Consider the following 25,538-nt stretch of genomic DNA (forward strand, 5'->3'; position numbering starts at 1 on the left):
GGGTGTTGTATGAATTTCCGGCCTTGGCAAACCAAAATGACGAAGCCTATGTGTAACAGTACTGTACATGTGCGTGAGGAGGGGCGAGCGCTGCATGTGAGAAACGACGACAGCAAGAAAGCAATGGTGTGTGTACACTGGTCGGTCGATGAGCAGAATGGTTACGAGTCACTGGGAGCCGCAACTTGCTGCCTTTTCGCCTGCGGCGGCTCGGGCAGGGCATCAACGTCAATGACCTCCGGCCCATCGCCCTCGCCATGCTTGCGCTTCAAGCCGTTTTCCGTAGAGGTGCTGCTCTCAGCAGCATCAGCCTCTCCCTCTCCCTCCGCCGCAGCATCCGTTGGCTCATCAGGCTCCGGGGCGACCTGCAGGAGGTTGGGGTCGTCGTAGTTCATAGCCATGAGCTTCGCGAGCTCGCGCTCCGTCGCCTCGTCCTTCATCTTCTGGAAGTGCGCGGTGAGGTGCTTGCGCAGCTTCGGGACGGTCGCGTGTGTTGCCTCGCAAATGGGGCACCGCATGTCCTCTTTCAGGATGGGCGCATACGTTTTCTTGTCAAGCGCTGCTTTCTGTGTGCAGCGTATCAGCATACACAGACGTGTCCCGGATTTAGTGCGCGAGGGCAAAGAACCGACCATAGCGAACCAGGACGGCTCGATGTCCGGCTCGAACCACCGAAGGACCTCGTCAATATCGAGAAAGAAGCCCATCTTCGGATGGAACGAGTTCATGTGCTTCTTCGTCTTGAACGCCTCGCCGATCATGTCGCTCGAGATGAGGTGCAAATGCAAATGCCTGCAAGAACCGGTCAGCCCGGCGCGCGCGCGTCAGCCTCTTCCTTTCCACAGCAACGCGCCCCGCCACACTACTACTGGCACACACTTGAGGTGCCGCAGCTCGGGAGGGACGTACTCCACCGAGGGCAGCGCGTGGAAGCCCATGCGGATCTCCCACGCGAAACTGTGCGTGAGCTCCATCTCGTTCTCGATGACCTTCTTCGCCTCGAGCGCGTCGCGTTTCAGGCCCAGGAGCAGCGCGTGCGCCTGGGCGCGCGGGAGCGCGAGCACGGTGCGCAGGTCCGCGAGGTCGTGCATGGTGTAGGGCGGCAGGACGCGCGGGAGGACCAGCGCGTGGTACATGCCCTTCGGCCACTTGTCGTGGATCGTGATGGAGGTGTCGGTGTGGCAGAGCCGAATGGCGTCGGGGATCTTGAGCGGGTCCATCATGGCGTAGGTGCGCAGCTGCGAGTAGGAGCCGCCTGGGCTGGGCATCGTCATGTTGGGCGAGTGTGCGGCGCGACGGGGTCGCGGACGATTCGACGAAGTGGTTCGGGGACAAGAGAGGCTGACCGCCTGGATCCCGAATAAATCGGGCGGGCGCTCGGACCGGGCTGGCCGGATGTGGCTAACATATCGTCTGGCGGCTTGCATGTCTAGCCACCTCCCAATAATCTTTGGAATCTTTTAGCATGATATCGGCGGGCAGATGAGGAGTCGAGGAGGCGGATGAGGAATATATGGCCAGGCATTAGAAGTTTAGGTGCGAGGGCGCTGTATACACATTTATTTCTGATTGTGATAATATCGTTACAACTGCTTGTAAGGATGGCTAAGCTGGCAAGGCGAATTGTAAAAGGGTGCCTTCTAGCTGGGAATGGAGGTCGGAAGAAGAGGAAGTCAATCGACATCGGCCAGTGGAAGCGCCACGACGGGGCGGCCGGCATATGTAAGATGTGGGCGCGAGATTTCGGGGGCGATTCAGTGAAACAACGAGGGAAAATGCGTCGGGGAGTTGACAGAGAAGCTCTGATTGGGTAATAGACATGAGGGGATTGCCATACCGTGGGGACAACGACAACCATCGGGGATCTGCAAGTGCCTCCGTCTACATTTCGCTCCTGGACGTTTGACTGATCGATTCCGCGCGAAACTTCTTGTACGGGCAAGTAATGCTGAGGAGGTATTGGCGTAGGGAAAAATTGGCGTCGCGAGTCATGTTGAGAAGATGTCGTAGGTATGCATCGAGCGATAGGCTCTTGTCGGCGGCGCGTCTTGGAGCTTGAGCGTACGTATGACGATCAGGGTCGACCGAAGCAGTTTCCAAAGTCTAGTACTGCGTGGGGACTTGTTTGTGACAGCGGGTTTCTTGACAGGCGAGTTCTCAGTTGATATTCGGTGGACTGGTGCTGTCGGTAAGTCGGTAGGCGGGGAGTGCGTCGGAAAAAAGGCAGCGGTGGAAATTCGATGGCTAGTGGGTGTCTTGTGGTTGAGCGAGAAGCGGAGATAGGGGCGAGTTGTCCGGCCGAGAGAGGAGCCTGACGAGGGCTGACAGGAGAAATGGGTCTCGAGGCTGTCGGCGGCGTTGAGTGAGTCTAGGGCGACGAGAGGATGCTGGTAGGGACGGGGAGAGGTGGCTAACGAGCGATCGAGTGCTGGGTGCGGCTGTCGGACTTTGGGCAGAGAATCGATCGGGGAGAGGCGAGTCGCGAGTCGAACCGATCTCCCTCCCCACGAGGTTCCCACCCGCCCCGCCGCGACTCGCGCGTCCTCTCTTGCCTCTTTGTCGTCTTGCGCGCCGTGCTCTTCTCTCTTGACGTCTGCGAGCCGCGGCCTTAATATCTAAAGCTGCGGCGAGCGCATTGGACCTCCCCGAGCGGTCTATGTCCCCCGTCGGCGAGCAGCTGGCTGAGCACACATCCTGGCGTGCTGCACATTGCCTGGCTTGGCTGCGCCGACAAGGATTCCCCCTCATTTACCTGGCTCTTGATATTCGGGATATCCTGGCAACGTCAAGCTCAACACCACCCGCCAGCCGGTCAAAGCCAACAGGTCATGTTGCGCTCTTCCGCCATGCATTCACAACGCGAACGTGGCCTCTCTGCTTACGACATTCTTGTCGGGAGAGCTCGCCCCGGAGCTCGGTATGGGCGATATCACACACAAATAACTTGCGGTGCGTTCTCTTCCGTTTCTCTTCTCGTTGATATGCACGTCTTCAACGCTGCACCCCCCGCTTCTGGAGTCAATTCTTGGTCTTGAAAGCACTCTAGTCGGACAATAGCGTCGCAGCATCCCCTCGTCTTGTACGAGTTTGTTCTTGCAGCTTGATTGAATGGCTTGACGATAGTCTTGCGCACACAAATCTTGCGTTCTTGAGGCATACCAATAGTTTGAGGCAGACAAAAGGGCGTTTCAGCAATCACTCGGTCTTTGCGTGGAAGATGTTGGTGGTTAAGAGCCTCACCATGCCTTATCACCGTCATCTTCTACCATTGAGCGCCCGTGACACGGTCACGCGCCTTGTGACGGCTTCTCGGAGACCTAGGATGGGGGAGCAGAGACGCTGGATGCTTTACCGGCCAGCAGCGCGGGTTGCTACGGAGTATATCACGCTGTGAGTAGCGTACAGGATGTGGGGGATGCGTACAGGGTGGATGGGGATCCATACGGCCTGGAACTAGACGCTGCAAGCAAAGTTCCCTGTTACAAGTCCCGAATAGCCGTCTCAAGGACGCGCTCTCGCGTTCCTGTCCTGGAGTCAACGGGAGCACTGGCTGCCTGCAAATCTTCTGAAGACCATAGAGGCGCATTGGGGGCCAAGAGATTCGCATCGGAAGGTCTGAAAGCATCGCATAGTGAAGTAAGCATTGGCCGAAGGCCGCACGTCGCTCCCTTACCTCTCCGCATTCCCACCTTCTGGGTCAGACCTAGATAGACAGCCCGAACACCGCTGTTACGACACAGACAACATCGATGCGTGCAAATGAACCGTATCCGTGACGGGCTCTTGCAGGATTTGGGCGAAGGAGGGCGCGTGGTCCGGCAAGGAGAAGCGAGCTGGGAGGACATTGACAGGAGTGGCATCAAGCGAGCCAAGGCAGAGGTGCGCATCTTCAGGGTCACGGCCCTCTTCTCAACCCATCCCCGCCTACTTAGCCTCATTTCGGGGGGCACTCCTCGCCCCCTCGCTCCTTGCCTCCCACCCCCACACTCCTTCATACTTTCATACCTTCACGGCCCATCTTCTCGTTCTTCTTTTCATTCTGCTATCTCGAACCGCGTTCGCTGTCCTAGGCTCCTCTGCTCTACACTCTGTGTCGTCTACCCGCAATATAATCCCATGCCCCGCATCGACCCTCCCTACCCGTCGTTCACGTTCGTGCTGTCCAAGCCTCTGCCCCGCAACGACCGCTCGTCCCGCCTCCCCGCATACCGCGCGTCCCACATGGGCAGATACCACCCGTACGCCAGGGTCGCCCCGAGCCAGTGCCAGGACCGCCTGATGGTACGTGTATGCGACTGCTGTGTGTTTGTGGGTCCATGTCGACGCGCTCGCAGACCACGATCGACTATCGCTACGCGGACGAGCCGTTGTGGGAGGAAACTGTCGGAGAAGCTGTACGTGGCATCATCGCTCGCAATGTTCCGCGTGTCTTGACGCTTTGCACGTTCCCTAGCAGGGCGCCACAAGCTGCGAAAACCTGTCGGACGGCGATGACGGCGACAATGGCCCCTCCCCTGCTGTCGACACCGAGCACGGTAGCGTCGCGGATTCTTCTGTTCCCCCTCAAGCCCTGAGCCGCAGCAAGCTCGTCGCCACGTTGACTGTAAGTCCATCCCCCTCTCCCTCCCCGTCGGTGCTCAGCAGAGCACAGGAGGCCCTTGTCGCCCTGCGTCGGCACCTCGCGCTCCAGGCTGTGCGGAACTTCCTCAAGGCCCAGCACCTCAAAGGCCCGCGTGCCTGAGCGCCGCAGCCCCGGCGAATCCTCGCTGCCTTCTTGATCTCGTAAAAGTTAAAACCTAATCGTCTGTACTCCCCGTCGCAGTCAGCACACCATCGCAATTCTCGTGTTTCCCCGTCCCTCTGTTCATGCCCCGCTTCCGTGCTATCGTGTCCTCGTCCTCGTCTCGTCATTCACGCTAGTCGTACCCTTCTTGCCTACTGGTCTACGTTACCGCGCCTTTTGATCCATTTGGTTATGCATGTAGATATAAGACTGTCGGTGTATCATAGTTAGAACTGGATCCTGCCACCCCCGCTTCATTTTGTACATGTACATATTGACACCCCCGCTCTCGCTCAGCGCCGTTGCTTCGCTCGGTCAATTGTAAAATCAAAAGAATGTTGGAACTACCTGCTTTTCGGTGGCAGCTGCAGCGGGAAGACGGGGCTGCAGAATATTACTGAGGATACTGGTAGGTATCGTGCAGTCGCACTGGGACCGGAGGTGGAGCGAACTTTTGTTTGCTATGGCGCCGAAGTCCGATGCCGAGAAGAATTCTCGCACACAGCTTTTCCGTCGAACGACCTCCCAAATTCCGCGTCTGGCATCATGTATATTTGGATATGTATGACACAGTACTTCGTCCTACTGGCATCATGAAATTACCTTGTTGTACATGCCGCGCGAGGGTAGCAAGATTTCGACAATCTTGAAGACGTCCTCCCCGACGTTCATTCAGAGATCTGGATCCCGGAGGTAGAGCGTGATAGACGTGTCTTCTATCCTGTGGCGCATCTACGCTTCCGATTCGCTTGACAGTTCGTGCCAATCTACACCGGGTGGCCGTGCTGGTTACGAGTATTGAGTATCTTGCTGGCGATCAGGACCGTTGGACCCCCACTATGATTCTTCGTCTGCGCCCGTGACATGCCGATGGAATCCTGCGATGAGTGCTCGTCCTTGAAACTGCTTGCAATGTGCTATTTTCTGGCCCATACGGCGGTGTACCCGCGCCCTCATGGTAATCCGCTGCGTATATGTTCTCGGCGCACCCTCTTCTACCCGGATTTTGTGCGGCGAAGAGGGAATGTCGATGAGGTTTGTGTGCGCACAGCGGTGGCAAGCGGCATTGTGCGGACCCGAACAGCGTGTTTAAAGCTTTCTCCGAACCTCTGCGTCGATCGTGTCGGAAGGACCGGCAGGGGGCGCACCCGAGGGGCGGAGTGAGCCGGTACACGTTGTTCGTTCTTTAACTCGTTCGCTGGGATGTGTTACACACCTTATCTCGCAGCACGGGGAGACGACCTGTTCGCTTCCACGGTGGATCCACACAGATGCGCACGTACCGTAGATCCGCGATATACTTCCTCTTCGGGCTGCTTGCTGTGTTATGCAAACCACAAAATACAGACACGGCGGCGGATTCTGTGTATGTGTGCTGCGGCTTTCCTGTCTTCAGTGCAGCGGGGACAAATCTCAACAGAAAACTTGCAAATGCACTTCGTGGATCGGCGTATTGAACGCAGGGAAAGTACGGTGTTCGCGACGATGTGCCTCCGCGTATTTGAAAACCTCTCGGGGGGTCTGCGTGCCCGCCATGGCGAGGGATGTCCGCAGGTACCAAGTGACGGCGTGGCAATTTCGCTGCGGTGTAGGGCATGACTGACCGCTTCGACAATCCTTGGGGAGAACAATCCCAGCGAGATAGTGGTCGCGGTGGGCCGGAGACGCTGAATGCGAACAGTCATATTGTTATGTCCTCCCAAACTTCCTGCTATTGTATCAGCATGTCCGGGGTTATCCCAATGGCTCGGCTACATCGCAGAATATTTTCAGTAGTCGTTGAGGCAAGACCACTCACCTGAATAAGAGTCCTCCTCGTGAATCCGACTTGAGCCTCTGATCAGTAGATTCCCCCGGCTGCAGCAACGTTCTCGAAGGCCTGTGTCGCCTAAATGTCGCCAGTACGAGGTCGGCGTAGGAGGGTCGGAGCAAGGTATACAGCTTGGTTGTAGTGGAGTTCAGATGAGTTCGGGGAGCTTGTCGGAAGCGACCTCAAGACTCCGGGGAGGTAAGGGCCCTGGGCGGATGACTGGACGGCGGGCGGCCATGGCAAACGGTGGCTAACATCGCGCGGGCACGGGGAGTACGTGCGACAGCATTGGAGGTGATCGTGACCGACAGGAGAAAGTGTAGGCTGACGCGAGAGATAGGATCCAGGTTAAGGAAGTTGACATGAGGAGGCGGACGGCGACGGCGACCAAATTCGAGTGGCTGACGCGAGATTGAGAAAAGTCCGACTGGCAATGGGAAGGGGGCGAACGGTGGCTGGCGAGATCATCCAAAGTTGAGTGGCTGACGAGGAAGATGGATTGGGTAGCGGGACAGGAGGGCATATGGGATGGATGGACGTTCGGAATTGTATAGCATGGCGTTCGGAGTCGGGTGGGTGCTGGTGGGTGACGCTGTCGAGGGTGGCTAAAGCGATAAACAGGGAAACGAGTGTTTGTTCGACCTCGGGGAGAAATTGAAGTGCGTCGGGGATAATATAGAGGTAGGGCGCACGGCATGGACGTTGGGGGAGGGAGGCTGACGGAGAGGAGGGCGCAGTGGCTGAGGCGGTTGCCGGACTAGGCAGGGGCCGAAGAGGCGGAGGGCGAAGCGATTTGGTTCGATCGCCGCGGCGAGTCTCCTCCACGAGGCTCGCTCCTCCAGTTCCTCTCCCTCTGCAGCCTCCTCCCCGGTCTTTCTTCCGTCAGCCTCCTCGTCGCCCGCGCTGTCGCTCTAATCGCACGATGTGCGGGCGCGTGCTCCCATTGCCGATAAACTCGACAATCCTGTCTGTCGGCGTCTTTCAGTATCCCTGGCTTGTCCGGACAATGGAATAAACTCCTCGGGCGGAATTTGCGGGCACACATGTCGTCTTGAAGCTTGCTTGCACTATTGCTTCTCTTCTGCTTTCTGGCGCAATCCGTCCCATACTGGGCTTCATCCAGGCTCACGTCTGGTCGCACGACTTCGCGACTTCGAGCTCAACATCACTGGTCAACCGGATGCGGCCAACCCGTCATGTTGCTCTCTCTTATGACGCGTCTGCAAACAGTAACCTGCAAAATTCAAGCCCACACCACCCCTCACCGAAACAACGAGTGCGTGCGCGACAATGCCCACACGTCCCGACGACAGTAGCGGAGATCGCTCTCCTGAGCAGAGTGCACGGTGCGTCTAAGTTCGCTTGCCCGGCAGATTGCAGGTACGTCTCTCCACTGCCTCTTGGCTGGCAGGTTTTGGCCTTCTGTGCTTCTAGCATCCGTCATTTCACTCTGGCAGAGCAGTATTCGTACTGCTCGCCCTGTTGTCTTGAGGCTTGAAGTAGCGTCTTGTCGCATAATTGATAGATGTTGATCTTGAATACACACATGTCTTGATGCAGTCCATGGTTTGAGGCAGTCATCGGGCAGGTATCAGCACTCAAGTGTCTCTTGCGTGGAGGATGTTGGTGGTTAAGATGCTCACCGAAGCTTAGCACCATCATCTTCTACAGTAAGGCGCCAGTGACCTCGTCACAGATGTTGTGACATGTTCCCCGCTCCCTAGGATGGGAGATTACACAAGGGCGGCTGACATTCCTGCGTTGTCGAAGAGACTTTTGAAAGCATTGACGACGCTGAGCCCTGTAAACATGCCGCTAACGTGTTTCGTGGAGGGTTGAAGGAGCGAAATACCCAGGTACAGCAGGGGCCTGGAGGGGCGTTGTGCCGCAGTTGTAAACGGCTGCCCCGTATAAACTCCAAGCACAGATGCTGCAGTCTCGTACCATATGCCGACGAGACACTTTCTGTGTCTTATGGACCTGCGTATCCCGCCGTGGCAATGCTAGGAGGAAAGGTATCCTCGCGCGGTGTGAGGTCGTTGACAGTGCCACACTTGTGCTGTATGTGGCGTCGCCGTCTACACACCTGCGCGTCCATATCCTATCTTCAGAGAACTCACTCGCACATGCTCTCTTCTATGGTGTGGTTATCATTCGCAACGTGTATGCGTGCGGAGGCGAGGCCTAAGGTATGATCGTGAGAGCGGCAGGACGCGTCGAGTCGGGAAGAGCGGGAGTCAAAGCAGCATCAAGCGAAGCTAACGGGGGTTCTCCATCTGCAGGGTCGCGAATTGAGTCGCATTGCTCCGCGACGTCGCCTCGTTTAAGGGCGCGCCATGCCCCCGCACATTTTTACTCTCCCTCCCCCCACGATCCCCCTTCCACGACTTTTCCCCCACCCTTCTACCACCTCCTCCTTCGGTTCTCGTCCTTGTTCTTCGCCCAGGCTACTCGTTCTCTCCGTCGTAGCTCTCGCTCTCGTCCCCGCTATCGTCTACACCCCAATATAATTCATGCAGCGCGTCGATCCTCCCTATCCCTCCATCTCCTCTGTGTTCTCCACCCCGCAACCCCGCAACACGCGTTCCTGCCGCCTGCCGGCGTATCGCTTGAGTCACGCTGGACGCTACCACCCATATCCCATGTATGGGCGTGCATCATGCCAGGAGCGGCTCATGGTACGTGTTCTTATTCATGTTCAACGCGTCGTGGTGTAGACGAACAGACGCGTCACAGAGCACTTCCGACCGTCGCTACGAGCAAGCCCTCCTGTGGGAGGCAGAAGAGCCCCTCGTCGTACCGGTAAGTCATGCCTAGTATGACACGCTGTTCACTGCGATTTCATTCGACGCTGACGCGTCCCTCGCCGCTGGCAGCCTCAGCCACGCGTCACAACGTGTACAGAAGTCCCAGACCCCGACGCCTGCCCGTTCGAAGACCAGCCGCTGCTCGTAGAAGACCCCGAGGACGGGCCTGCGCTCGCAAACGCTACACCTCCTGACGCTACATCTCCTATGCTCGTCGACGTGTTAGCGGTGAGTACGCTGTTTTTACGCGTCCATGGAGCGCGAACTCACCTGTGGCGGCACAGGCTCTCCTCGCTGCTCTTCGACAGCGGTATTTCGAGCGGCTTCGCGCCCTCAAGGAATTCCTCCTGCTCGAGCAGTGAGGGTCGTCTAGGCGACCGTCCGTGTTCAAACTTCAGACGTGGAAAAGGCCACTCTGGTCCAGTCCCCCGTCGTCGCAGTTTTCCTGTCCATCGCGATTCTGATTTCCTCGTGCCTCTTGGCATATCCTTCTCCTTGTGTGTTGTTTTCGAAGGTCACCAATAGGTCACCCGTTCCGTCGTCTCCGCTGTTGGTTTCATGTCGCTACTATATACATACTCATCTACCTACCGTTTTATTCTATTCCTCGATTTACTCTGTTTGCTATGACCTTGACTCCGCTCGCATGTTATGACTCTGGTGTAATTCCCCGTGTATCATAGTCTCCCCAGTGCTCGTCTATGCCTCCCTCAGCCTTCCACTGCCAGATACCTTCTCTGTACATCGCTGCTTTACCATAAACCGCAAAAAAGCATTGTCGCATTTGCCGTTGATCATGAACTTCTTGAACAACTTGAAGTTCTCGTTCCAGCCCGGCGCCGCGATCATCAGACACTTAGGAATAAACAGAGGATATGCTTCGTGGTGCAGCGGTATATCCCGCCCCGATCCCCGACGGTCGCATCTGTCGGTGGCGTCGGGGCGGCCCCGCGTCGCGCGTTCGAATATCGTTCGGAAGGATGTCAGTCAGGGCTCATAACCTATTGAAACCCAATAGGTTGTGGCACCTGCCTCATATCCTTCGGACGAGCAGCGCTGCCTTTTTACTAGTCCTTCGCCGAGGTGGAGTAGGGTGACATGCATCCACCCTGTTCGATGCCCCAGAATCTCTTCCCCGGGCATTCTACTGCGGTGGGCACATAGAACAAGAACAGCGTGTGATCCAAAGCGGCAATAACATACACGGGAGAACGTGAAACTATGCATACATCTCGTCCCATCCCTCGTCGTTTGTCGCCTTTCGGGGCTCCCCCTGCTCCTCGGGTATGGACGCTCCAGTCTGAGCCTGACCCTCGCCTGCCCCAGTCGCAGGTGCGAACAGAGCAGGGGCAGTGGGGGCCACAGTAGTGGCAGTCGGCTCATCCTCCATCTCCCGCACCATGTCCCACATGTCCTCGTCCATGTCCTCGTCCATGCCGCCGCCGCCACCAGAATTGCTGGGCCCAGAAGGCTGACGTGTGGGCGGGACGTACGGCCCGTCCGGCAAGTCGTCCATAACCGCGTCCCACATCGCCGCGTCCTCGTCCTCGTCCGCCGCGCCTCCACGCGGCACACCGTAGGTGGCCTGCGGCGTCGGGCGCGGAGCAGGTGCGGGAGGCCCCTGCATGCGCACGGCCTCGTCCTCGCGGATCATCGCGTCGATGTCGAAGTCGTCGTCCAGCGCACCCAAGGACGACGCCCCGGACGAGGGAGAGGATGGTGGGAGGGATGCCCCATGCGTGCTCCGCGGGGGGGAGGACCGCTCGTCGTCGGTCGCGATGGGCACGTCTTGCGGCTCGTGCGTCGCGGCGCGGGACCGGCTGGCGTTCTTGTTCGCGCCGTCGCCGTGGTCGTTGTCGCTGTCGGAGGAGTTGAGCGGGTCGTCTGGGCCGGGGATCTTGTGTCCGTTGATGAGCCCTTTGGCTTCGTCTCGCCAGACGCTCAGCGCCACCTGTAGTGAACGAGTGAGGAAGGGCTTCGCAGGTAAAACATGTAAGAAGTACGCACATTCATGCGTTTGGAGTGACATAGTTTCTCCACCTTCTGGACGGTGTCGGTGAAATGGGTGTTTGCGTACAGGTTGTGCGCCCAGAACTGGTACACGTTGAGGAGCCTGCCTAAATCTTGTACCTATCACGATGCACGCTCGTTAGTTCATTGCATGCACTGGGTCTCAGCATATGTTACGCACTTCGTGACCCTTTCCCTTCGGCTTGAATTCCTTCGCCTGCTTGATGAGCGCCGGGAAGCCATCGGGGCTCACGAGACGCGCCTCATCCAAGGGGCGCCGCCGCTTTATCTTCTTCTTCATGGCCGGCTCATCCCTACCCTTCCTGTCGCCCGCCCGCTTTTTCGCGCCTCCATCTTCGCCGTCACTCAAGTCTCGAGGAGGTGAGCTGCTGGGCAGGATCTGGTGCGGGGTGAGCGCGAGTCGAGCCTCTGCTTGGCGCTTGAGCGCCGCAACGTCGAGGGACGGCGCGAGGTCCTGGAAGGCGGTCTCCGGGTCGTCGTCGTCGAGGTCCGCGAAGAACGCGTCTATGTCGGGCTTATTGGAGGCCGGCTTGGACGCGTAGCGGGATTTAGATGAGACTTGGGCTTCGTTCTCAGAGTCGGAGTCGAGGAAGAGCGGGCGTGAGGAGGTGGGCCGTTTGCTGGGGAGAGGCGAGCCAAGTTCGTCATGGTCTGCGGCAGTGGAGGGAGACTTTGAGCGGGAAGAGGAGGCCTCTGCGGGGGTGTCCCAGATATCGTCGAGCGAGGCCATCGTTGTAGATCGCACACAAGCTCGCCCGGGCCTCCTCTCCCCCGCACGCGTGCCACAGACGCGTCAAGTCACGTCACAGTCACCAATGCCTGCCGCAAAACCACGCGTCAGTCACAGCTAGTCACGGCTCATTTGGGTCACGCGTCCCCTGTCGATCGCGAGCTGATCGCCACCTTCTCTTCCAGCCACCCCCGCCAACTCTAACCTTACGATGACTGCCAGCTTAGAGCAGACCCTCCCCGAGCCGGATGTCGAGGACGGCATCAAGTATTGGGCATCGCAGCCCGCCAGCTACGACGGTGTGCTCGGTATGTCTCCCCTCACCTCCCCTCTCTAGCACAAGTCTAAATATTAATGCAGCCTACGTCCATTCATAGGTGGTTTTGGCAATGGAGTACGTCCTCACGCATCCTCCCCACAGCCTGCACTAACCATGTGCGAACGCAGACACTACCCCGGGTCGACGCCCTAGGCTCCCGCCAATTCCTCCAACACCTCCTCCCCGAACTCTGCACCGTCCCCTCCGCCATCCGCCCCCTGACCGCCCCCTCCCCCTCCGCCCGCCGCCCGCGCGCCCTCGACGTCGGCGCGGGGGTCGGCCGCGTCACCTCCGACGTGCTCCTCCACCTCTTCGCAGACGTGCTCCTCGTCGAGCCCGTCGCGCCCTTCGTCGCCGAGGCGCTGCGCCGCGGGCGCGCGAGCGAGGCCCTCCCGGCCGGCGCGTCCATCGCGCTCGACGAGAACCCGATGGCGGTCCCGTGGAAGGGCGTGCGCGCGCGCACGACGAGCGTCACGTTCGTGCAGGCGACGCTGCAGGAGTTCGACCCTGCGCGGCCGAAGGGGCGCGTGCTCGGGCGGGTTGGGTATGAGGGTAATGCGGAGGGCGCTGATGCTACCGCCGTGGCTTTGGAGGACTTGGACTCCGGGTTCGACGTCGTGTGGTGCCAGTGGTGTCTTGGGGCGCTGAGCGATCCGGACCTGGTTGCGTTCTTCAAGCGGAGCAAGGCCGCGTTCCGGGATCCCGCGCGGGGGCTCATCGTCGTGAAGGAGAATCTGTGCTCTGAGACGGGCTCGCCGCGCGCAGTCTTCGACGAGAGCGACTCGAGCTTGACGAGGTGCGTTTGCACTCCATAAGGCTTAAAGTCGTACATTGGTGCTGATCATGGCCGGTATGCAGATCGGACCTGGCGTGGAAGCAGTCCTTTGCGGAAGCTGGTCTGCGTATTGTGCACGAACAGGTCCAGGAAGGTTTCCCAGAAGGATTGTACACCGTAAAAATGTATGTGACTCCTCGCCTCGGATGACCCACTTATTGACCGCCCGATTATAGGTACGCTCTCAGGTAACGAGGCCTGAGAAGGGCTTTCATTGTATACTTTACCAATCAAAATAGATGTATGATATATCACACTGCAGCAGAGTAGCAAGACCGTATTCCTATTCAAGAGCAAAAGACTAGCAGAGCCATAGGTATACAGCGAGAGAGAAAACCGTAGCCGCGTGAGCATATCGTGGAGCGAGTATGAGAGCAAACCACCAAGGAACGTAAAGTAAAGTAAAAAAAAAAAAACTCAAACCAGAAACATCGCACCGCCCACAGCTCAAGCACGCTGCAGCACCTTGCCCTTTTCCCGCCTCTCCTGCGCGAGCACCGCGTCCGACAAGGAGTGTCGCCGCTTGACCTCCGGCCGCTCACGCACACCCGAGAAATGCGCACGGACGGTGCCCTCGAGCTGCGGCCAGATCTCGTCCGACGTCGAGCCCGAGAGCGTCACGACGCGTGTCGCCGCCGCCCCCGTGCCCGCCGCCAACGCGCTGTAGTGCGCGAGCAGCGGCGACGTGGACGCGTAGAACTGCTCCAGCCGGCGCGCGAAGATTTCCTGCAACGAGGCCTGTCAGCACCGCGAGGCAAGCGCGAGGCTGCTGGCGTGTACGTACGGGGTTGTCGTCTGGCCGCTTCGTGAGCGGCTCGCCCGTCTCGTCGTCGTGCCCGGCGACCTTTGGGGGATTGTACGACAGGTTGTACACGCGCCCTGACGACAGGTGCACCCAGCGGTCGGAGATGCGGCTTAGAATCACACTGTCCGGCACGTCGAGGTTCACCACGAGGCTTAAAGGCGTGCCCCTGGCTCTGTAGCGGACCACAGCGTCAATCCTGATCATATCTCCGGATATGCACGGAGAAGACCCACGAGAGATGGTCGTCGAGAAGCTTCCCCTGGCCCACCGTGCGCGGGAAGCCATCCAGGATCCAATGCTACATACATCGGGAGCATGTAAGCATGAGCGGTAGCTATGGAAGCGGCTGCCCGTGCTCACCCTGTTCTGCAGCAGGTCGAGCTTGCTCGTTACGACCTTGAGCATGATGTCATCGGGCAAGAGGCCCCCAGACGCGACGATCGACTCGGCGAGCAGGCCGACCTCCGTTCTGAGGAAAGGCGCGATGCGTGTAAACGCCTAATCTCTCGCTGACATGAAGCGCGCTACGCACTTCTCTGCTATATGTTGCCGAAGAAGGTCCCCAGTCGACATCGACACGATATCGTACTTCTTCACGAGCCGTGCCGTAAGCGTGCCCTTACCCGCCCCCGGTTTCCCTAATACACAAGCGCACAAAACGTCAATACAACTTCAACGCAACGCAACGGACGCTCGCGACGTCACTCAAGACGCACCGAACATGATCATGCGCAACATCTTCCCGTCATGCCGCACGCCCGACGCGTCCTCCCCCTGCGCAGTCTCGGAGCGCGTCGTGTTCAGCGCGAACGGCAGCGCCTTCTGCGGCGCCGCGCTCTGGCTGATGCCCCGGCGCGCGCTCGCCCCAGCCGCGCACCGTCGGACCCCCGTAGCGGCACGCCGAGACGTGCTTGGGCCGAGCGCGGAGGTGCTTGCGATGGGCCGGAGGGCCCGGAGGGAGAACACCGAGGACATCCTTGCAAGTTGCACGCTAGCGCAGGCCAATAGTTGTGGGGGAGTAACGTTCTGCAGGCACCCGCACGGAAATGGGCAGGCTTGATTCCTTTGCGCTCGCCACGCGGGTCGCTCGCAATTGGCTCGGGTCGATGCCGCGCGCAAGGGACGTTCCGTTCGCGCTGCCTAGTGCTTCTGCAGACGCAGCGGGCCCGTCGAGCAGTCCGGGGTGGGGAGGGGAGGGGAGGGAGAAGGAGAGGAGAAGGAGGGGAGTGCGGGGGAAACCGCGTCCCCTATCTTTTGAATTTTGAGGAGGGGATCATGCAGACGCTTGCCGGGCTCCCCAACGAATGCCTTCTCCGGCACCTCCTGTCACGCGATCGTCTCTTCCCAGGCGTTCGAGCCCCAGCTTTGTCAGACCTCTTGCTCATCCAGTCGCTGCCTCGGCTCGTCTGGCTTCCTGGCTTCCTCACACTCGTCAGAGTGCATGTATAGCGCACGGTCGAAACACTTGCGGCGTTTGTGCGATATTCTGCGAGAATGACGTCGAAGATGTAGAGACGGCGCCTAAATATGCATCGTTCTGTGGGCGCCCTCAGCAAGTTGGGGAAGAGTGTACAGGTTTAAATACACCCGCATTAATCGTTACCAGAGAGACGTATACGATCTAGACATATACATACGCAGCTGGTTACAAGGAACGATCGCAGTCGCGGGACGCTTAAGCCCAGCATCCAGCCAGAACCGCCGCTCACTCTGTCAGAGTGTTCCTGAGCAGCAGTGATTGAGGCCGGACCGTCTTCTTACCAGCCTAGCCTCGCACGAGCAGCGCTGCGTGAACCCTAAGAGGAGTCTAAGTATGCGCCGCAGCCGGGTTCTGGCCCTTCTGGTACCACCCAATCAACTCGCGCATCTCCGCAACCCCGTAGGCTCCCCGCACGTCCGCCCTCGCATTATCCGCCGCGATGCAGATCGCCTCCGCGACATGGTCCACATGAATCGGCGGAATGGTGAGCGACCGCGCGAGCGCATGCAGCGGCGAGTCCGGGGTGAGCTCCGGGTGCGCAGGGCGCGGCAGGAACCCGCCCAGCGTGCGCAGGATCGCAGAGGGCGTGGGGAACCCCGCGGGGGCCTTCACGTGGATCGTCGCGGACAGGTCGAGCAGCGCGGCGACGGGCGAGATGATCGGGCGCAGGTGCGGGTGGTATATGAGCGCTGCGTGCATGCGTCAGCATACCTTTGACTGCGGACGGGGGCAGAGCTCGAGGGAGCAACGTACATGGACGGATGTATACCCCGCGGAACCCTGGGGTCGCGGTCGTCATTTGCTCGATGCCTGCTTCTGCCTCACGCTTCGTCTCGATGTATCCGGCAGGAATGACTGGACGACCGCAGTCCTCTGCGGAGAGGTATATGAACACGCGGGGGCCATCCACCTTCGTCTCTGGTTTCGACTTGATGAACGCGTCGCACACGGTCAACGCTGCGTCGCAGACGACGTGAACAACGGAAGACGTTCATGCATGGGCGCGGGCGCGAATATGAGGGCAACGCGGAAACGACCCGTCAGCACCCGCGGCCCGAGGCACACAGCACAACGCACCAGTGTCGCGGTTAATCGCCGCATACGTCCCCTCCCGCCGCTTCTCCTCCTTCTCCAGCGGGTTCGCGGACGCGCCGGCGCCCGCGACGCCCGCAGCGACGCTGCTCGCGAAGTGCGGCACGCTCCCATCCCTGAGCGCGCTCTTGTACCCGGACTTCTCGAACAGCGTCCCGATCGTGTGCACGACCGCGGTCGTCCCGGGCAGCAGGTGCGCGTACGTCTCCGGCTTCATCGCGTCGCCCTGGTGCCATTCGACCTGCGGGAGTGGGGAAGGGGGATGAGCGTGTGTGCGGACGGGCTTGGGGGACGCGGTCACACTTTGTGTACCCAGCCGGGCGTGTGGCCTTTGGGTGTCTGCCAGGGTCGGCCGGACCCGCTGCGTTGCGCGTACGTGGTCAGCACTGTCGTCGCGCCTGCCTGTGTAGAGAAGCGTATATGCGTACCTGACGCTTGCCACCTGCATTCCCCGCGCGAGCGCAGTCCTGCAGACCGCGGAACCTGTTCACGAGATGAAAGCCAGTCGCGCGGGTCGCGTGGTTCATGCGCACCTACGAAGCCATTACCGCCTATGACGAGGATCTTCTGGACGACGGGTTGCATTATTAGGCGTTATGTGGTATGGGTATGGTGGTGGTTCCAGCTAGAGAGAGGGTTGAGGCATTCAGGCAGAAGGAGACGTGGTTCAAGTTGTGCTCAGTCTCATGCAGCCGGGACAGATCGGTGAACTACCGTCGACGTCACTTCCACGGCAGATCTCGATCATGCTGGACGCACAACCGCCCACAGCGCGCTCAGCCACTCCAAGTCCGACTTCGAAGTCTTGCGTATGGACATTACACAAACACCCATGCGGGCCCACACTCACAGCCTTCAAGCTTCTAGCATAAAACATGGTGGCATTCGATGAACAGCAGAGCACGAGATGCGATTGCGATAAGTTTACGTATAAGAGAGAGCTATATGCACCGGACAACAGCCTGCAAGGGCTTCCACAGGAAAGTGAGAACGTATAGCTACAAGGCGTATCGTAATGATGAGCAGCGTGAGCGATTCTTCCGCCACCGGGGTCGTCAGGTTCGTATCAACTCCTCGTTGTCATCACAGCCAGACGGTACGCTATGCAGAGAGGGGGGCTGGCCCCGGGCCCGAGAGCAATAAAAGAGAAGACGGGAACGGAGACCAAGATGAATCAGAAAATCGGAGAGCTACGCGGGGGCGTGCTCCTTAAATGAACTTCCAGGAGACTGCATGCGTGTCAGCATATGTACAGGTAGCAAATGCGCAGGAAGACTTACTGGGGACCTCGCCCTCCTCCTCGGTGGCGATCTGGTCGAAGGCACCCTGCGACAGGTCAATGTCGTTGCCGGTGCCGCAGGTTGGGCAAGCGTCAGCGATGGTGACGGTAACGGTCTTGCCGTTCTTCGTGTTGGTGATCTGCACCTGCTTGCCGCAGAGGGAAGACTGCTTGCTGAGGTCGCCGTAGCGCTCAGTTTCTGTCAACGATGGTAAGTAACTGAACGAATCAAACGGATTGAGTACTTACGCATGGCAGCAATGAGGGCACTGTCAGGGTGGACGGTGCCACAGGCGCCAGCGATGCCTTTCTGGAAGAAGAACGTAGCGCTAGATGAAAGACGCTCTGTAAGCGGCCGGAACTGATCGTGAGCGCTCGGCGTACTCACTTTCCGGTGAAGGGGCCGTTGTCCGAGGAGGAGGTGGCGGCAGGAGTGCTCGCAGCCTTGGTGGAGCTTGCCTTGGTAGAGCTCGCCTTGGTGGTCGTGGGAGTTGCCTTGGTGGTAGTGGGGGCTTGCGTGGTCGAGGGGGCGACCGAGTGCGTCGAAGTCGTCGCGGGCGCCTCGGTAGACGTCGCATGCGTGGAGGATGCAACGTGCGTGGAAGAGGCGGCGTGCGTCATAGTCGCGGGGGCGACGGAAGACGAGGGCTCGTCGTCTTCATCCTCGCAGTCCTCATCGTCGTCGTCCGAAGTTGCAGAGGGCGCGGCGGAGGAGGCGGAGGAAGTGGGCTCATCATCCTCATCATCGCAGTCCTCGTCATCGTCGTCATCACCGCCGGTGCTCAGGACCTGAGACGCAGCGGGAGCGGCCGACGAAGCGGTGGAGGAGGCCACTGCCGAGGAGACCGCAGAGGAGATCGCAGAGGAAACCTGGTTAGCGGGGTTACACTCCGGCGCACGGTTCTTCTCGACCGTCTCCGTAGCCTGTTTGATATGTCAGATGAGATTGGCGGTGGCGGATTAACGGAGATGGATCCTCACCAACAGAGGGTGGCAGCACGCATCGAAGAAGGGCTTGCCGTGCTCGTTCTCGCAGTTGAGAGCGAGGTACCGGGTGTGGTACGTCGAGTACTTCTGTTGTGCTGTTCAGAAAAATGCTCTACGGGTGGGCGCGTAATTTACGGACCTCGAGGTAGCCCTCGTAGTACGTGTCGGGCTTCACAGCAGAGTGGCGAGCATGGTGGACGTGGCTGCGGGGGACCACGATAGCGGATGCACCGGAAGCAACGAGAGCGATGGAAGCAAGAGAGAGGAAGTGCATGGTGTGCGAGTGGAAGTACTAGGAGGGGTACGGTCGGAAAGGGAGCCTTTGACGCGGGGGAGCAATGAGTGGAGGTGAAGAGAGTGGGGGGTTTAAGAGAGCGACTGCTGGGATCGCGGAAGCGAAGCGCTTCAGTACGGGGAGACGTAAGATGGGCGGCGAAGGGCGGACTCACCGTCAACGGGCACGCTTAAAAGGCGAGGGGGAAGGGCGGGAAGGGGAGGGTGATGAAGACCGTGAGGTGAACGAGCAACTTCCCAACCACCGGGCGCCATCTTATTTATTGCCCCCTCGGCGTTCCCCGCAACCGCTGCACAGCGTCTACTCCAAAATATTTGCCTGCCCCGCCGAGGACCACCCTTGTTCCTCGCGCCGCTCCGGTCTAGATCTGCCACCCTCAATTAATGTCTGCATCGTCATGCCCACCCACCCCGTCTGCACGAAACACGCAGGACAAGCCGTCCAAGACACCCTATCCTCACTCGTCGGTCGCTGCACCTCCTCCGACTCGGGCCCGCAGCCAGATCAAAGTCCGGAGCGCCAGTAATAGCCTCAGACACGAGCGCCGCGTTGCCTCACGACACGTCCGGGCTGTCCATTTCCCAGCGGAGCATCATCACCGTCCGCCGGTGCCCAGCGAGGAGCATGGCGAACGTGCCACGCGCGACTCGACATCACAGGCACAGCAGCCCGCCAGCCATGACGTGGTCCTAAGCAATACAGCGGCAGGTATAAGACGTTCGCTCAGAAGATATATCACGCCGCACCGAGCAACGTCCGGCGCCCTAACACTTCCAAGCTTCGAGCGCGATCCCGACACCATGTCGTGTATTCCCAGCTTGAGACGTCGGATGCGAACAGAGTCAAAGAGGACAAGGACGTAGGTCAGGCAGGCGTGTTGCGCTTACGCGGCGAGACAGGCGGTAGCATTCCATGCGGCCTGCCAGTACTGCCACGCGGCACAGGCCAATAAGGCATCGAAATTGCTGCATAGTTATCCTCGCCCGCAGAGACCTAGGTGTTTATGAGATGCTAGATGTCCTCGAGTTTATGCATGTCCAGCCGCTAGAGGTGTTCGTAGAGGTTGAATTTGACGGTAGAAGACTGCGGCAACCGGAACAAGCCAAACCGCCAGCACAGACCAGGGCGCTACCAGGCGCTACTGCCGCGCAGCGACGCTCACCTCCTCCCTCCACCACACGAATATACTCCCTCCGCCTTGTAATCACTCATGAGTATGCGTACCTCTCAGACTGCTCTTCAATCCTCTCTCATGTGCTGCGCTTGACCAGATTACCCTAACGAAAACCCGTTCGCCTCTACGCACTCTCTCGACACGAACCCCTTTGAGGACCCAGCCGATGCTCAGGCGTCCGCGAATGCCGTACGACTAGAAGAATTAAGGCAACGGGAGCTAGACCTCCAGCGGAGAGAGCAGGAACTAGCTCAGAAGCAAGAGACCATTCGGAGGACCGGGCGCAACAACTGGCCGCCATGTACGTCCGCTGCTTAACTGATTGCTTCCGCTCTTAGCGTATATCGCGTCCGTACACTCCAGACTTCCCCCTCATCTTCCACTCTATCCGAGATGAGATACCCCAAGCCTCGCAGCCGCTTATAACACGGCTGTACCAGTTGTGGCTGGTCCTCGCTGGAACGCTCGTGGTGAACATGGTGGCGTGCATCTGCATCCTGGCGTCCGGCTCGTCCAACGGTGGTAGCGACCTTGGTTCGAGCATTGGGTACGCGTTCATGCTGTCCCCCGTGTGCTGCTAACATGCGTGCTCACCGCCCATTGGCCCTCAGCTACATCATTTTTATCACGCCATTGTCCTTCTTGCTATGGTACCGGTAGGTGCACGCCCTTTCACGACGGGCATCCCCGCATATAGCACCAGACAAAAGTCGTGTCATAGCCGAACGGTGCGGTTAACTATGTGCCGGAACAAGGCCTTCTGCACGACTATGTGCTGAAACAACGTTACAACTATTGACTGACTTTTGTCTGGTGCAATATGCGGGGATGCCCGCTGTGTTTGCCACAATGACCTGCTCATATTAATTCACACCTAAAGACCGATCTACAATGGCTATATGAAAGTAGGTGCGACTGCAGGCAGGCAGGAGGCATTTGCTAACTACGGCGAGCAGGAACAGGCCCTCTACTACTGTAAGACGCTGCGCGTTGCGCTGCGCACCAACTGCTGACCTCTCTCCCAGATATGTACTTCTTCTTCGGAGGGTTTCACCTTCTGTTCTCGGTCTACATGTCAGTCGAAATCTTCGCTATTGTTCCAACGTGTATTGACGAGTGCATGCAGGATCATTGGAATTCCGAGGTAGCCTTGATTGTTCTCTTAACCTAGCCCACGCTCACTGGCATCCAGCACCGGTTCAGCAGGTCTTATTCAGACTATCCAAGCCTTTGGAAAACCCTCCCTTCCTGCGGCTATCGTGGGTACCGTAGCGACGGTTGGCTGGGTCGTGCAGGGAGTGGGACTGGCGTACTATTACCGTCAGGTACGCTTTCAATTTGGCACGCCCCACTGTCGCGTGTTTAACACGATCCCCGTCGCGTCAGATCTGGGCTCACCACAATGCGGCCGGACACTCCGTCGAGAAGGTGCGCTATATCCATCGCGTAGGCCATTTCATTTGCGCGAGCTTAACCTTGCTCCACATAGGCGAAGACGGAGCTCGCCGCACACGGCGCGAAGGCGTACTTCACTCGGGGATGAGATCAGGCGGACGAGTGTATGCCATGACGAATCTAATCTTATCCTGCTCGCGGACATCGGTGCCCTGTTGTTACTTACGCATGTTTTCGCTGCCCCCAATTCCATCAGGTGTGGCCCGTATTGTCGTTCCGATTCTACCAATCGGATTATCAGCTAGCGTTAGGTTGCAGCGTGCACCCGAACGTTGAGCGTTACTTCACGCCGGTTTCGTTTCGTCGTAAGACTCGCTGCTGCCGTCTACCATCTTTACCCTGGTCCTCCACGTTCTCACTCCAGACTGCAATTTCCGTGGCGGCACAACGCTCACTGCCAGAGGAGGTGTCCCCCAACAGTTCTAGTCAGAAGCGGAGCTACCGCCTACGCGCAGGTAATAGCCGCGCGTGCTCCGTATTTCGTGTTCTTTGCGCAGCGCACGCTAGTTTTATTCCACTTCAGCATTCGACGACAGGCACCTGTATGTGTAGGGTTATGCTAGCTCTCATAAATTTGTCTGAACGACTCGAAGAAAATGTTCTATGTGGTAACTTCAGTCTACATAGTTTGATAGATTGTAAGAAACACAACAATCATAGCGGAAATGCAATATTAACGACTTTACTTAAGTCTTATGCACCTCAAGTCATGCAATGCGAGCTGCAGCGTAATACACTAAGCTAGTAATTAAGCGTGCCACATGCAGCTTAGGTAGAATCGGTCCGGCGTGCGAAGCATCGCCTCTCATTCACAAGTAAACGAAGGCGTTTTGATTCAAAGATGTGTCAGAAAGGGAGAGTGGGCGGGCGTGGCCAAAGCACGCCCATTGTGCGAGGAACGCCTTTTGTGCCATGTGTGGCACTAGCGCCCGCCGCGATTAGGCGGAGTCTGAATCCGATCCCTTCATAGAGCGCAGTTTGCGCCGCGCTCAGCTTTTCACCCAACCATCATCATATAGGTCTGTCCCCTGATGCTGCTTGCCCACCGTCCGCGTCGTACTCATCGTGTCCCTGCTGCAGGTCAAAATCTTCAAAAAATCCCCTATACCAAAAAATCCAAAAAGCAGTTGCTCTGTCGCCTCCTGTGTGCGTATAGAGCGCGTCCAATTTCGGCCACATCGACCGAGCGGCTCACCTCCGCTTCCCTTCGCAGTCGCAGAAAAGTCCACAAAGCAGTAACGACCCCCCACCATACCTGAAAAAACAATGTCTTCCCCCGCTGTCGCTCCCGCCCAGGAGGCCGTCCCCGTCGTCGAGGCTGCCCCCGTGCCCGCGCCTGCCCCCGTGGCCTACAACCCTCCCCCGCAGACCATGTCCGCCGCCCCCTCGGCGTCCCTTTACGTTGGCGAGCTGGACCCGACCGTCACGGAGGCCATGCTCTTCGAGATTTTCAACATGATTGGCCCTGTGGCCAGGTGAGTCGCGTCCGCAAAGGTCTTATCGGAGGGCCGATCGACTGACTGCTGGGGCCGCAGCATTCGCGTCTGCCGTGATGCTGTCACTCGTCGTTCGCTCGGGTACGCCTACGTTAACTACCTGAACGCCGCAGACGGTAAACCACATTCCCTTTGTCCACGTGTGAACCGGCGAATTGACCGTGATTGCAGGTGAGCGTGCTCTGGAGCAGCTCAACTACTCCCTCATCAAGGGCCGCGCTTGGTACGTTTCATGTGAAACGCGTGCGATATATGCGTCGTTCTGACTTGTGTATAGCCGCATTATGTGGTCTCAGCGTGACCCCGCTCTCCGCAAGACCGGCCAGGGCAACATCTTCATCAAGAACCTGGACGAGCAGATCGACAACAAGGTAATACGCTTATTGCTAATCTCGCGTCCAAATTACTCACGCATGTCATCCTAGGCCCTCCACGACACGTTCGCTGCTTTCGGCAACGTCCTGTCCTGCAAGGTCGCTACCGACGAGCACGGCCGCTCTAAGGGCTACGGTTTCGTCCACTACGAGACCGCTGAGGCCGCCGAGACTGCCATCAAGGCCGTCAACGGTATGTTGCTCAACGACAAGAAGGTGTACGTCGGCCACCACATCTCCCGCAAGGTACGTTCCGTTATCACCATATCACAAGAAACACATGTCTGACTGGATGTTCAGGAGCGCCAGTCGAAGATCGAGGAGATGAAGAACCAGTTCACGAACATCTACGTTAAGAACGTCGACCCCGAGGTCACCCAGGAGGAGTTCGTCCAGCTGTTCGAGCCCTTCGGCAGGATCACCTCCGCCGTCCTCCAGGTCGACGATGAGGGCAAGAGCCGTGGTTTCGGTTTCGTCAACTTCGACACGCACGAGGAGGCGCACGCCGCTGTCGAGGCACTCCACGACAGCGACGTCAAGGGCAGGAAGCTCTTCGTTGCCCGTGCCCAGAAGAAGGCTGAGCGTGAGGAGGAGCTCCGCCGGTCGTACGAGCAGGCCAAGATGGAGAAGATGAGCAAGTACCAGGGCGTCAACCTGTACATCAAGAACCTCGAGGACGACATCGACGATGAGCGTCTCCGCGGAGAGTTCGAGCCCTTCGGCAACATCACCAGTGCTAAGGTGATGCGCGACGAGAAGGGCATCTCCAAGGGCTTCGGTTTCGTTTGCTTCTCTTCTCCCGACGAGGCCACCAAGGCTGTCGCTGAGATGAATAACAAGATGATCGGCACCAAGCCGCTTTACGTCTCGCTCGCTCAGCGCCGCGAGGTCCGCAGGCAGCAGCTGGAGAGTCAGATCGCTCAGCGCAACCAGATCCGCATGCAGCAGGCCGCTGCCACTGGCATCCCTGGTGGCTACATCAACGGCCCCATGTACTACCCTCCCGGCCCTGGGGCTTACCCTCCCCCTGGTGGTCGCGGCATGATGGGCTACGGCCAACCCGGCATGCTCCCTCCTCGCCCCCGCTACGCTCCCAACGGCCAGGTCCCTGGGATGCCCCTCCCGACGCCTTACGGTCAGGCCCCTCCCCAGGCCTACGGCGGCATGCCTGGCTACCCCCGTGCGCCCCGCCCCCCTCAGGCTGGCCGTGCTCCCCCTCCCACCGACCCCAACGCCCCTCCCGCCAACGGCGCGGCTCCTCGCCCCGCTGGTCCCCAGGGAGCCCCCGCCGCCCGTCCCCCGCCCGCTGGCGCTCAGCCCCCCGCGGCACGCGGCCCTGCCCCTGGTCGCCCCCAGCAGCAGCCCCCTCGTGGACCTGCCCCCGGCCAGGGTCCCGCCCCCGGCGGCGAGGTGCCGACGATCACCGCTGCGGCTCTTGCCAACGCCTCCCCCATGGAGCAGAAGCAGATGCTCGGCGAGGTCATCTACATGAAGATCGTGCAGTCGCAGCCCGAGCTCGCGGGCAAGATCACCGGTATGTTGCTCGAGATGGACAACACGGAGCTGCTGCACCTCCTGGAGACCCCCGACTCGATGAACACGAAGGTGAACGAGGCGCTCGCGGTCCTCCACGAGTTCTCGCAGAACGACAAGCTCGCCGCAGAGGGCAAGTAAGGAAGAGTCCGTCGCGTTGTTGTTTTGATATCACATGTTGTAGCTTTTTTCCGCCCCCACCCTCCCCCGTCCTCTTTCCCATCACCCGACGTTCTCCTCTTCTTTCTGCTCC

At 59.0% G+C, this 25,538-nt stretch overlaps 10 protein-coding genes across 10 annotated transcripts; 5 read left to right on the forward strand and 5 right to left on the reverse strand.

Moving 5' to 3' along the window:
- Positions 1-161: 161 nt before the first annotated feature.
- TRAVEDRAFT_136817 (DNA 5'-adenosine monophosphate hydrolase) lies at positions 162-1,268 on the reverse strand (the record flags this gene model as incomplete). Its single annotated transcript, XM_008047090.1, has 3 exons — positions 162-562; positions 629-792; positions 910-1,268. 3 exons carry the CDS (start codon positions 1,266-1,268, stop codon positions 162-164), a joined length of 924 nt encoding a protein of 307 aa, XP_008045281.1.
- Positions 1,269-4,024: 2,756 nt separating this feature from the next.
- TRAVEDRAFT_32241 (uncharacterized protein) lies at positions 4,025-5,067 on the forward strand. Its single transcript, XM_008047029.1, has 4 exons — positions 4,025-4,281; positions 4,335-4,394; positions 4,454-4,603; positions 4,652-5,067. Exons 1-4 carry the CDS (start codon positions 4,117-4,119, stop codon positions 4,739-4,741), a joined length of 465 nt encoding a protein of 154 aa, XP_008045220.1. The 5' UTR covers positions 4,025-4,116; the 3' UTR covers positions 4,742-5,067.
- Positions 5,068-9,221: 4,154 nt separating this feature from the next.
- TRAVEDRAFT_75527 (uncharacterized protein) lies at positions 9,222-9,966 on the forward strand. Its single transcript, XM_008047091.1, has 4 exons — positions 9,222-9,271; positions 9,330-9,395; positions 9,470-9,628; positions 9,685-9,966. The coding sequence occupies exons 1-4, from the start codon at positions 9,236-9,238 to the stop codon at positions 9,760-9,762; spliced, it is 339 nt and encodes a 112-aa protein (XP_008045282.1). The 5' UTR covers positions 9,222-9,235; the 3' UTR covers positions 9,763-9,966.
- Positions 9,967-10,578: 612 nt separating this feature from the next.
- TRAVEDRAFT_61454 (Swi3-domain-containing protein) lies at positions 10,579-12,161 on the reverse strand (the record flags this gene model as incomplete). Its single annotated transcript, XM_008047092.1, has 3 exons — positions 10,579-11,351; positions 11,408-11,530; positions 11,592-12,161. The coding sequence occupies 3 exons, from the start codon at positions 12,159-12,161 to the stop codon at positions 10,620-10,622; spliced, it is 1,425 nt and encodes a 474-aa protein (XP_008045283.1). The 3' UTR covers positions 10,579-10,619.
- A 211-nt stretch (positions 12,162-12,372) lies between these two features.
- On the forward strand, positions 12,373-13,507 carry TRAVEDRAFT_40860 (DUF858-domain-containing protein; the record flags this gene model as incomplete). The annotated part of the gene is made up of 5 exons (XM_008047051.1): positions 12,373-12,469; positions 12,539-12,555; positions 12,609-13,276; positions 13,339-13,440; positions 13,492-13,507. 5 exons carry the CDS (start codon positions 12,373-12,375, stop codon positions 13,505-13,507), a joined length of 900 nt encoding a protein of 299 aa, XP_008045242.1.
- A 255-nt stretch (positions 13,508-13,762) lies between these two features.
- Positions 13,763-15,095, reverse strand: TRAVEDRAFT_54155 (ADK-domain-containing protein; the record flags this gene model as incomplete). Its single annotated transcript, XM_008047093.1, has 6 exons — positions 13,763-14,041; positions 14,100-14,292; positions 14,354-14,418; positions 14,481-14,589; positions 14,653-14,758; positions 14,837-15,095. 6 exons carry the CDS (start codon positions 15,093-15,095, stop codon positions 13,763-13,765), a joined length of 1,011 nt encoding a protein of 336 aa, XP_008045284.1.
- Positions 15,096-15,682: 587 nt separating this feature from the next.
- On the reverse strand, positions 15,683-17,327 carry TRAVEDRAFT_156866 (NAD-P-binding protein). The gene is made up of 6 exons (XM_008047094.1): positions 17,226-17,327; positions 17,121-17,175; positions 16,996-17,053; positions 16,678-16,933; positions 16,354-16,557; positions 15,683-16,289 (listed from the first exon to the last, which is right to left on the reverse strand). The coding sequence occupies exons 1-6, from the start codon at positions 17,275-17,277 to the stop codon at positions 15,928-15,930; spliced, it is 987 nt and encodes a 328-aa protein (XP_008045285.1). The 5' UTR covers positions 17,278-17,327; the 3' UTR covers positions 15,683-15,927.
- A 231-nt stretch (positions 17,328-17,558) lies between these two features.
- TRAVEDRAFT_32245 (uncharacterized protein) lies at positions 17,559-19,439 on the reverse strand. The gene is made up of 7 exons (XM_008047030.1): positions 19,408-19,439; positions 19,098-19,339; positions 18,953-19,045; positions 18,360-18,895; positions 18,221-18,300; positions 17,973-18,170; positions 17,559-17,921 (listed from the first exon to the last, which is right to left on the reverse strand). The coding sequence occupies exons 2-7, from the start codon at positions 19,230-19,232 to the stop codon at positions 17,902-17,904; spliced, it is 1,062 nt and encodes a 353-aa protein (XP_008045221.1). The 5' UTR covers positions 19,233-19,339; positions 19,408-19,439; the 3' UTR covers positions 17,559-17,901.
- A 614-nt stretch (positions 19,440-20,053) lies between these two features.
- Positions 20,054-22,102, forward strand: TRAVEDRAFT_75531 (scamp-domain-containing protein; the record flags this gene model as incomplete). Its single annotated transcript, XM_008047095.1, has 11 exons — positions 20,054-20,060; positions 20,525-20,728; positions 20,791-20,974; positions 21,039-21,083; positions 21,308-21,332; positions 21,384-21,402; positions 21,453-21,501; positions 21,554-21,571; positions 21,620-21,752; positions 21,814-21,855; positions 21,917-22,102. 11 exons carry the CDS (start codon positions 20,054-20,056, stop codon positions 21,968-21,970), a joined length of 780 nt encoding a protein of 259 aa, XP_008045286.1. The 3' UTR covers positions 21,971-22,102.
- Positions 22,103-23,253: 1,151 nt separating this feature from the next.
- On the forward strand, positions 23,254-25,426 carry TRAVEDRAFT_136559 (polyadenylate binding protein; the record flags this gene model as incomplete). The annotated part of the gene is made up of 6 exons (XM_008047096.1): positions 23,254-23,357; positions 23,418-23,494; positions 23,550-23,601; positions 23,656-23,749; positions 23,804-23,998; positions 24,053-25,426. 6 exons carry the CDS (start codon positions 23,254-23,256, stop codon positions 25,424-25,426), a joined length of 1,896 nt encoding a protein of 631 aa, XP_008045287.1.
- Positions 25,427-25,538: the final 112 nt, after the last annotated feature.

Source organism: Trametes versicolor, assembly GCF_000271585.1.
Source record: "Trametes versicolor FP-101664 SS1 unplaced genomic scaffold TRAVEscaffold_16, whole genome shotgun sequence".
Classification (NCBI taxonomy): Eukaryota; Fungi; Basidiomycota; class Agaricomycetes; order Polyporales; family Polyporaceae; genus Trametes; species Trametes versicolor.